Source organism: Neurospora tetrasperma (genome assembly GCF_000213175.1).
Source record: "Neurospora tetrasperma FGSC 2508 unplaced genomic scaffold NEUTE1scaffold_5, whole genome shotgun sequence".
NCBI classification, from domain to species: Eukaryota; Fungi; Ascomycota; class Sordariomycetes; order Sordariales; family Sordariaceae; genus Neurospora; species Neurospora tetrasperma.
The window spans coordinates 2,347,692-2,357,942 of NW_009799103.1; the positions used below are offsets into that span (position 1 = coordinate 2,347,692).

The 10,251-nt window shown below is 51.1% G+C and overlaps 3 protein-coding genes across 3 annotated transcripts; 1 reads left to right on the plus strand and 2 right to left on the minus strand.

Moving 5' to 3' along the window:
* Positions 1–617: 617 nt before the first annotated feature.
* Positions 618–3,894, minus strand: NEUTE1DRAFT_95731 (uncharacterized protein; the record flags this gene model as incomplete). Its single annotated transcript, XM_009855062.1, has 9 exons — positions 618–1,480; positions 1,547–1,980; positions 2,042–2,093; positions 2,159–2,332; positions 2,388–2,481; positions 2,552–2,559; positions 2,679–2,731; positions 2,791–3,106; positions 3,574–3,894. The coding sequence occupies 8 exons, from the start codon at positions 2,990–2,992 to the stop codon at positions 1,193–1,195; spliced, it is 1,305 nt and encodes a 434-aa protein (XP_009853364.1).
* Positions 3,895–6,553: 2,659 nt separating this feature from the next.
* Positions 6,554–7,062, minus strand: NEUTE1DRAFT_117822 (uncharacterized protein; the record flags this gene model as incomplete). The annotated part of the gene is made up of 2 exons (XM_009855063.1): positions 6,554–6,751; positions 6,781–7,062. The coding sequence occupies 2 exons, from the start codon at positions 6,838–6,840 to the stop codon at positions 6,572–6,574; spliced, it is 240 nt and encodes a 79-aa protein (XP_009853365.1).
* Positions 7,063–7,350: 288 nt separating this feature from the next.
* Positions 7,351–7,627, plus strand: NEUTE1DRAFT_117823 (uncharacterized protein; the record flags this gene model as incomplete). The annotated part of the gene is made up of 1 exon (XM_009855064.1): positions 7,351–7,627. The coding sequence occupies one exon, from the start codon at positions 7,357–7,359 to the stop codon at positions 7,624–7,626; it is 270 nt and encodes an 89-aa protein (XP_009853366.1).
* Positions 7,628–10,251: the final 2,624 nt, after the last annotated feature.

The window sequence follows — 10,251 nt, forward strand, 5'->3', positions numbered from 1 at the left end:
AAGAAGAAAAGAAGGGGGGGTGGGGGGGGGGATATGAAAAGCTCAGCTGCCTAACTGGCTTGCAGCACACATCTACTATCTACGTGAGCTACTGGAGTTAATGAAAGGTGCGAACTAAAGGGGTTATATGCCCGTTCTGGAGAATGTTCAGTCCTGCCGCAGGAAGTCTGCGGCCCTTCGTGGAAATGGAGATGGAAGGGAAAGAGAGGAACATCAAACGAATGAGTGAAGACGCGTGAGAGAATGACTTTTGTGCCTCAACAGAGAAGCTGTCGAACGAAGAGGAAAGTAAGAGCGAGCCGAATTGATAACGTTCATATGCTCGTTCCAAATCTGCTGGCTGGCCTTCACGATCCTGTCTTGGGTGTGAACTTGATCACCGGGAGAGCGTGTATCTCCAGGTGACTCGATCTAAACGGTCCTATTAGCAAAGTTAACATTTCTCATTTGGTAAGATAACAAGAATGCCCGGGTGAAGCAGCAGCTACCGTACCCTGACGTTAAGCGTAGACATATTTGAGCCGCACTTATGATCATCAGCTAAAGGGCAGCCGGCTCACCCGTTCTCCACTCAATTCATCATTATGAAACACCACGAACACGTCACATCACGTTGGCTTCACCTTGATTGGCTATGATTCAGGCTACCAAGAGTCGCAGTTCCAATGTTCGATCTTAATCCTAAGGTCAACCGAGATAATTGCAGGTTCTCTTCAAGAGTACAGTCTAAAGGTGGGGGGATGTAGGTGAAACAAGATCAACTGTCCATTTTGAGGGTCCGAACCGTAAACAACTTGCTGAAAGAAAGGCGAAGAGCCAAAATTCAGCCGCAAAAAGAGCAACAAGTTTCAGTGGGGTTCACTTCTCCCATGTGCTAAAACTGGGCAAGGTAAAGCATGTCGCAAATTCAACTTCCTCAATCTCCTTCCTCCGACACCATCCTTCACATGCTTGTCATGCGGCCATTCGAACTACTGCCCCATCCCAGGCCAACGCTCATGGCCACCAAATCCCTGACCATAGCCACCTGTCCGTAGATAAGTAGTGCAATTGGGAAGATTGAGCCGAGCGCCACATCGAACACAGGCTTAAATCCAGTCATATAATACAACCTCCAAATGGAAAATCCCAAACTATCATAGGAAATCTGTTGCATCAACCAGTAAGACTGACGCGATGGTCGGTAATCAGTTTACATGATCTGATCTTGTGTCAGGCCACCATGGGGGTCGGTATCCATGCTGTCGCCGCCAGCACCAGGGTTAAGGTACTTGACGAAACTCAGACCGAGAGGACGTCCACCATACTGGTAACCCTGGAACTTTTGGATCGCGGTGTCGGCGGTGTCGGCATTGTCGAAGCGAACGACGCCAGAGCCGCGGGAGCGACCGCTGGGCTCATACTGAATCTCAGCCTGCTCTACCTTACCAATAGTAGAGAAGAGCTCGACGAGATCCTCATTGCTGGTCGACCAAGGGAGCTGATGAAGAAGAGGAAAGTCAGAGAAATCGGATACTCGGGGGTACAAGAGGAAAGTTTGACTTACGTTCCGGACGTAAATGATCTCAGACCGTTCAGTACCAGAAGTAGCGAAGTCAGTGAACGGGTTGGGCTGAGCGGCCGGCTGGTTGGCATCGAAGCTAGGGGGACCACCGGGAGCTCCTCCGAAGCCGCCACGACCGCCGAAGCCACCTCCAAAGCCACCGCGGCCACCACCGAAGCCGCCGCGACCGAAACCGCCGAAGGCGCCGCGGCCGCCGCCGAAGCCGCCACGACCGCCGAAACCACCAGGACCCATATTCGCACCGGCAAAGCGATCCTCGCGAACCTCCAGCATACGGCCCTGCCAATCGTAACCATTGAACTGCTGGATGGCGTTGCGAGCATCATCCGGGGTCTCGAAGACAACGATACCCGATCCTTTCGGGCGGCCATCAGGTCCGATATGAACGTCGGCGCGGATAACACCACCATTGCGCGCTATGGCAAGTTAGTATCGCAAGCTGTAGGTCACGTTAATGTATAAAACGATTCAACTTACCAGCCTGTCTAAACAGATCCTTCAGATCCTGCCAGCCAACATTGTACGGCAGCTGTAGGAAAGGTTGATTAGTATATTTCGAGATGGAAAGGAGCAAGAATGGGGCATGGAACAAACGTTGGACACGTAGATCTGGCGGCCACCGCCACCAGCCATGGGACCACCACCGAAGCCGCCGGGACCAGCATGGCCGGGAACAGCTCCATATCCGTTGGGGCCCATGCCGCCACCAAAACCACCGCGGTTGGCACCTCCGCCAGGAGGTCCAAAACGAGGCTCGGCCTCACGGTCCTGAAAACCAGTTTAGTATCTGATTATGCTAGCGATGATCCAAGGGTGAACTTGCCTCGCGAACATAGACAAGTCTGCCCATAAGGTTCTGGTTGCTCAGGGTAGCAACGGCGTTTTGAGCTTGCTCCCTGGTCGCATATTCCACAATTCTAGTCAACAACGTGATGTCAGCATCTAGTCGCCAAAATAGCCGATTGAGGGATTCAAAGTTTGACTTACCCGCATCCCTACAAATTCCATGGACAAAGATGTCCCAACCCGTCAATCCAACAATCCATCAAAAATAACCGAAAGGAAGGGAGCCACAAAAGAACCAGTAGCCGAACGCAAATCACTCATAGCCCACCTTCGACATTCCATTAGGAAGCAGCAACACATCGGCATAGAGCACCTCTCCAGCTAATGATGGGTTAGCAACACATGGAACCTGACCCTCGCATCCTTGTCTCACGACATACCCTGTCTCATAAAATCCTTGAGGTGGTGCCATTTGACATCGTAGGACAAATTGCCGACGTAGACGCGGCGGTCCTGCTGCGACGTTTCCCGAATGTTGTTCATGACTTGTTCACGATGAGCGGCGCGGTCTTCGAAAGTTCGATGAGGTGGTCCGGTGTAACCAATTCCTTGTCCTCCAGCAGGCGCACCTTGGCCAGTCATAGGGGTGCGGCTTCTTCTCCGATGGCGACTCCGCGAACGATCACGGGGCGAGTATGAACGGCGAGTAGTGGGGCTTCTGGAACGTCCACGTCTGGGGGAACGGGACCTCTCACGCTTCGAGGAAGTCGTCGTCAGCGAATGAACAGGTGTAAGATCTGGAGAGAGGGAGATAAAAAGAAAAGTGTGTGGAAGTTGGAGGACAAAGGGCGAGGGGAATAAAGTGAACTGCAGGTGACCGGGTCTGCACGTAGTTGCGTGTTGTGACGGCCAGAAGGGTACTCGTTCCCCACTGCTAGCTCCTAGCTTATGCGAGTCGAGGACGGAAGCTTGACCAGAGATCGCCAGGACAAGTCGATCAGACGAGACTAGTTGATTAAGGCCACAAATCAAGGGACTGACGAGAATCCATCGAAGCAGGGGCTTGAAGACCAGACTATACCCTCGCGCGGCTTATGAAGAAAGAGGAGGGGTGCGTCACGCTCGTGACGGATAGGTGAGATGATTGTGGACGCCGACTGAAACAAGCCGGCCCTGAGAACACAAGGCAGAAAGGATGAGAAATTTGAATGCGTGGTACTTACAGGGCGATAAGTGTCTCCTGCTGCGTCGGCTGTAGAAAGAGGAACTAGGTTAGACCAAGTGAATAAAATAAAGTAGAGCGATGTAAGTGGTTAAGTGGGGAGACGAGAGAACGAAGGAAAGGTGGAGGAGGAGGCAGTATGGGAATGATGTGGGAGAAATGAAGTGACTAGTGGCAACTGGGGGAAAGCAGCCCGCGCAAGGGATTGACACAGGGCGTAGGTAGGAAAGGTAGAGAGAGGTAGGGGATGTGAGAGCTTGTGACGCGGCGGGGTGAGAATAACCTGATGATTCCTACCACTGTGGACCGGAAAGGGAAAACGTGCAGGAGGATGGGGGAGGGGGAGAGAGGAAAGGGGGGGGGGGGGGCGGTTGTCAATTGTGTATATGTAGCCTGGGAGCCAGGCAGGACAAGGCGACGCAAGGCAAAGAAACGCGGGCACGTCACTGCAGCAATACTGCAGCTCCCGTCTGCGAACGGTGGGAAGGGTAACGCGAGCTTCCACTTGGCCAAGAGGACTCGGAGCACAACCCAACCACAACTCGCAAACCGGGCCCGCACAAGTGGCTTTGATCAATACCAAATGCCGTTGTGACTGAAGGCTCTCCTTGGGGTTACAAAGCTGGCATGATACGCCATCGACGCATCGCCTGGTGCTCCCAACAACGAGATTCATACAAACGCAAGATGGGACCGAGAAGGCTTGCTATCGAGAAGACTGATGCCTGTAGACGCGACAAGCCATCCCGAGTGGTGAGGAGGGGTAAAGGGCGAGTGGTGAGGGATTGATATGTGTTCGGGTAAGATTGCCGGGGGAAACAAACAGAGTCCAACGTGAAGTGAGGAGTCGTCTCGGCCGCCACCACCAGAAGAGAGCTCCAAGGTGGGATGGATTGGCTGAGACCAAGCTGTGTGAGGGGAGGATACTTATGGTATGGCAGAAGGAGGATATGGAGAAAGCCGAAAAGCGGACGGCAGCCAGCTCCAGGACACTTTGGAGACAGCAAGAAGAGACCCGGCTTGGTGTCAGACTGGAACTTACCCATGACAACTGAGTCTAATACTTGTCCTGTTCGAGGCAGGTACGGTAAGAATCGAGAAAAATTTTCGGGCAACTTAGCCGCTCGAGTAGGACGAGGTCGTCGGGAACGCGACGATTGGTGCTGTCCTGATGTATGGTGCTATGTTGTTCGCTACAGCAGCGCTTGAACGTTGTTGGGGGACAACGGGTTCAGTCGAGGTACACTGCGACTCTGGCGCAATGGAGGATAGATGCGATTTGGGCAGATGTGCGTCTGTTCGTTGGCTGTGGTAGGCAGTAGGTAGGGTAGATGTCGAGGGAGGTTGAGTGGGTGGTGGGCTGCAAGGCCGAACGGGAATCTGCGCAGGCTCGCGCACTTTGGGGCGGCGCGGTAGATCGGTCGTGGACGAGTGTAGCCGAGGGCGATGCTTGGAACAAGACAGGGCAGACGGAGGCGGGCTGGACAGGCAAAGAGCCCGAAAGGTCAGGAAATTGTTCGTCACAAGCCAAGGACGGGAGCCAGAGAGTCACTTGAAGGGCAAAGGGTACGAGGTTGCCAGACCGTGAGGTGGTACTGGTCGCAGGTACCACAATGGAACCGGCTAAGTAGTGTAGAGGTAGGCCCAGCCTTCAATGCAATGAATGGATAGAGGCAACAAGGCGCATCGCATTCACGCCGCGTCACCTCGAGGCTTTGGGTAGAAGAGAGTTACGTACCTGCAACTTCTGGAAACACGCAGGCTGGCACCCCAAGGATTCGACGTTGACCGTGGAGTGAGTTTCCGTGGACGCAGTCGTCGAGAGGCTAGAGGTAGCGGATGGTCTTCCGGACGGAATCAAGAAGAAGTTGAGGTCGGTGGAAGTTGGACCGCAGGAAGTTGTGTCGATGCCGTGACCGGTTGACTGACCAGTGATGTTGTTTGTGTCTTGTGTGGATGTGCAGCCAGGCCACGCGCGGTGGGATGGGTGAAGCACGCTCCTTCGATGGCTGGCCTTGTTGCCCACTCATAATGCACGGACTTCTCATCGGTGGACTGGACACTTTACATAGCTGTGTAGCGGTACCTAGGTACAGCCTGGGGCAAACCAAATGCAGTAGTGCTACGGTGGAGGGGAGTAAGACTGGACAGTGCAAGTACCTCTAAGGTACAGGTACAAGCATACACCTGGATCCACTCTGTACTCTCCCCTGCCTCGCTCGTTCCAGGTTTGCGGGATAACAACGACGGTACATAAAGCCGACAAAGCAGCCTTTGCTACTCTACCTCCAACCTAGTTGTACGGGCTTTGCACCTCGCTTTCATATTCCTTTCGGGCTTGACTTTACCAATCCTTCAACTTCTTATTCGTAGTGCTGGTGATGTAGAAGTCAAAGAGACAAACAGCATGGGCCAGGTAGACTTGGAGTGCTACAGCAAGTTCAGTTCTACTACTTGCAGGTCGATGCCTAGCCTCAGTTCTGAAGGAAACAGACAGGTGTTGAAGCTCAAAAGCTGTCGTCCATTCCGGAAACTTGACCCTCCGCGAAAAGTCCGCCGCCTCACTCGAGGAGGTAGCAGGTTATTGGTTCAAGATCGATCACAGCTGTGTACGGATGGGTTCATGCTTCGATTTTAACCCAGGTTGACTTGTCTCGAGTAAATCCACGAACGGCGCTTCTCGTGTTCACTGCCAAAGCTGTACCGTGGTAGTTGTCCTTCTGGAGCTGCTCCCATCTGATACAAGCGATCGGGTGTTCAAGTCATGGAGGATGGAAAAGTATTTCAGTGCTGAAGGGTAAATTTTCACAGAATACGAAACTAGTTCAATAAACTTCAGTTCCAGCTTGTCATCGCAAGAAGGTCTACTGGTCGAGTCCAATGTGCGGTATCCCTGTTCTGCTTGCTCAAGTCCAGAATAGGAAGATATGTGTGAGGGCACCTATGAGCGCTTTCGTGTTTATATAAGAGATAACCCGGTACGCAGGTCAAGTAAAGATCTAGCCTCCGAGCCTGACAACGCCTACATGATGGGCCAGGCATTTTCTTTCTGTACAAGTACGGACCGCATCCACATCTTGAAAACGACCTCGATTCTCAATGTAGCCGTTCTTCTCAAGCAAGATAACCCTATAGTAACCATACATTGTACTACTCGGCACCCACCCAGTTGAGTCCACCTTACCCCAAGCACCCCAACTCCATCCACTTGGCTAGTCTTCGGATTCCCTTCCAGGCCATCCTCAGGCCCCGCATCTCCACCTGTCATCTCAAAGAATCAGACGCGCCGAGCTGGAGGCTATTCAGAGTTGACGTCATCATCAGTTTGTAGATTGTCCGCAACCCATCCACGTTCGGTTACACCTGACCGATATGTTCAAGCGGCCACAGATGGCAGTACATGACATTCGGACTCGGGGATAGGGGGAATCTTGATGGTCGATTCCTCAATCCGCCAACAACTATCAAGAAGTGGATTGGAAAAAGCTGGCGAAATCCCTTGGACAAGCTGGTCGAATTATAAGCTCAATACGGTTCGGCGGCTGGGCCAGGTGTCGATATCTTACCAGCCTGCTTCCCAACCCCTCTCATCTGGACAGCTACCACCTTTTGCGGTGCTCGTGTTCCTGTGGGACTGACTGCCCTCCAAGAAGCAGTCCTGTTTTCGAGCCGCCTGTAATGCCGTAATACAACAGCGGCAGCGCGGCACATCGGAAGCAAAACAACCAATGATCACCACGCCCTGCCGAACATTCTCTTCGGGGATGCCAAATCACTGCCCGTCATGCATATCAAAGCAAGCCGGGAGGATTGGGAACAGCTGAAAGAAGCCGGCAAGTTTGGCAGTATGAGCAATCTGGAGTTCCCCTCCTTGCCTAACACCTCAACAAGCGTGTACTTGTGCGGGGACTTTGACAGTGCCATAGGGACGAACCTCGACTCTGCCAAAAGACTCACTCGGAATAGTTGCTTCTCGAGGGAGAGTTCTGTCATGCCTGCCCCCCACACTCACCATTGGGCCATCCACTTTGAACTGAGACCGGTCAATGCATGAAGAGTCGGCTAATAAAGGCACTATGCACAAACTGCCACACACGGCGCGGGAACGGCTTCCAGGAAGCCAAGCCTTGCGTAAGCCGAAGGGTCTGGACCACGGCCTCTCTCGGCTGCGGCAACGGGGACCAGGATGAGAAAAAGAGCGGCCACGCGGCCATGTCCGAAGGGGGATATGCCCTGAATTCGGGCGAGAGTGACCGTGTGTCGGAGCAAAGCAAATACGAGCACCCATGCATAGGCCAGGAACAAGGGGAGTGTCCAACGATCTAGGTATACTGGGGAGTTCGACCACGAGGAAATACCATTTGCATTCAGCGCGGAGGCTCGCCAGGTGCCAGAGAGCACTGCAAAAGGAGAGGGCCACCACGGACAGGCAAGCTTCAATATGGATCGATAATTATCATGAGATATGGCATGTCCATGGCATGCCATATGGATATACTTGGCATCGCATTTCGGGCAGCTTTACTGAAAGAAGAGATCGAGTCAGCAGCCAATAATGCCCCATTTCCGATGTTGATTATCGAATACTCGAAGAAGGACAGCAACCAATCATTCAGTCATATGTCTCATTGCTTCTGTTGCAGCAGCCGATGGCACTTTCAGCCCTCCATTGACTTTTACATCCTACATTAGACTTGACTCCAACTCCCTGGTTGCATCTCGCGACCTCCCGCACGACGCCCGATGGCTCTCCTCTTGGTTCCGCTTGACATGCACACGTTATATCGGCGTTGCTTGGGCCAGACCCTCCTGGCTAATCGTTCTCCTTATTCAGATGGCAGTGTACTGTGTAAACGGCAAGGACAACATACCCGGCAGGTACCATACCCCCTAGTACTGATCTTGGGCTACATGTGCTTCAAACTACAGTGTAGAAATCGTTTCTGGAAGCTGATCTCATCACTGTCAGGAAATGTGCGATAGTAACGGCAAGTACACTAGTATTTTTTCTCTAACCATACACCCCCAGGTCGTTGCACACCATGCCGGGGACAACGTCCAAAAATGAATCCACAGTGTCGTCAATACCGGGGCAAGACCTATGTGAAGTAGGGGTCGATAGATACCGTAAATCTGGGACTTTTACCTTACTTTACACTTTTCCTTACTATAAAACACATAAATGTCTGTGCGCAGAGTCCGTACGCCTATCTAGATTCTATAATATAGCAATTAACTCTAGATAATTTCTAGCGCTCTTACAATTGGGTTAATCGCTAGAATTACCACATTTCTACATACTGATTTGCCTCCTACTCTCGCTGTCACCAGCTCTTTATTTATATTATACTATAATGCCTCCCCAGTGACATCTTTAAGCCGTATAGAGGGAGTTCAACCTCATTAATAACCTTAGTTACGTTTACTAGTATACCCTCTACTATTACTATTAATATTAAACCGCCGCTAATATTACCCGCCTTCGTAACTATTTCGCTAAATATGAGAGGTATATCCTTAATTACGTATAATAATAAATTAATTAATACGAGGATATATAGTAATATACCCTTATAATAACCAATTAATAGAAGGAGAAAATCAACTTTTATACTACTAAAGTTATCCTTCTCGATAGTAGGGGATTTACCCTCTTTAAAAGTAGTCCCATAAGAGTATTTCTCTACTCCTTTATCCCCCTCTATACTCTACCGACCGCAGTAGTAATACGCAACGAATAATTACCTAGAATCTATAACTCTATAAAATAGTAATTAAAGTTTACCTTTATTAAACCCACCCGGTATATTAACGTCTTCTTTAATAAATCTAATAATCATACTAGTCGTTGTATTATTAATATTTCCTTCGCTATACCTAATAGTCTATTATTCTTCTAGACTAATAAAGATATTAATATTATTAAATACACCTCCACTAATTTTACCGCTATTATTAGCAAAGTTATTGTCACGAGCGACGTGGTCACGAGAGGCAAGCTAACACGTTGATACCAGGTCTATTGTAGAATCACAAGATGAAGAAGAAAAGAGGGAAACGTGCAAAGGTGCACGCGGGGTCTGGGGTTTTGACCCAGAGCCTGTGCGCCGGCCTAGAGCCTATGCGCCGGCCCGGCAACGGGTCGGTCACATATCTGGCTACACGGCTGCACCCCATGCCAAGGCCTGTCCGCCAGTGCCGTAACATTACCCCCCCGGTACAAAAAGACTCGTCCCGAGTCGTGCGAAACCGTGAAGAAAGCTATCATATATATAAGGTGGGTCCCCATCCCATCCCGCTAACCAAAATCATGTAAAAAAGTCGCCGTTACCTTGGCTCGAACACGGTCGCTTTCCAGACAGAGGGGGGGTGTCCTCGGGTTTTTGATTGGTCAATTGGTTCTGGGCCCCCGAGCCTTTCCCAACTGCGCCAAACATCCACCGCGGCATGTTGAACAACTAATTTGCCAACATTGCTCAAATCACCACCCTCTGGCCTTCGTCCTTGTCCTTGAAAATTATTTCCTTGCGCCAATGTAACGCCTCGTCAGTCTTGCCCCTTTCCTCAGCGGGACATTATCATCATCGTGATCCGGATCAAACTCGTCCGCCTCAGCCGCTGCGGCCATTGGTCCAGTCGCTTTGGCGGTCCTGGTTGTTCAGGATATTCATCATGAAAG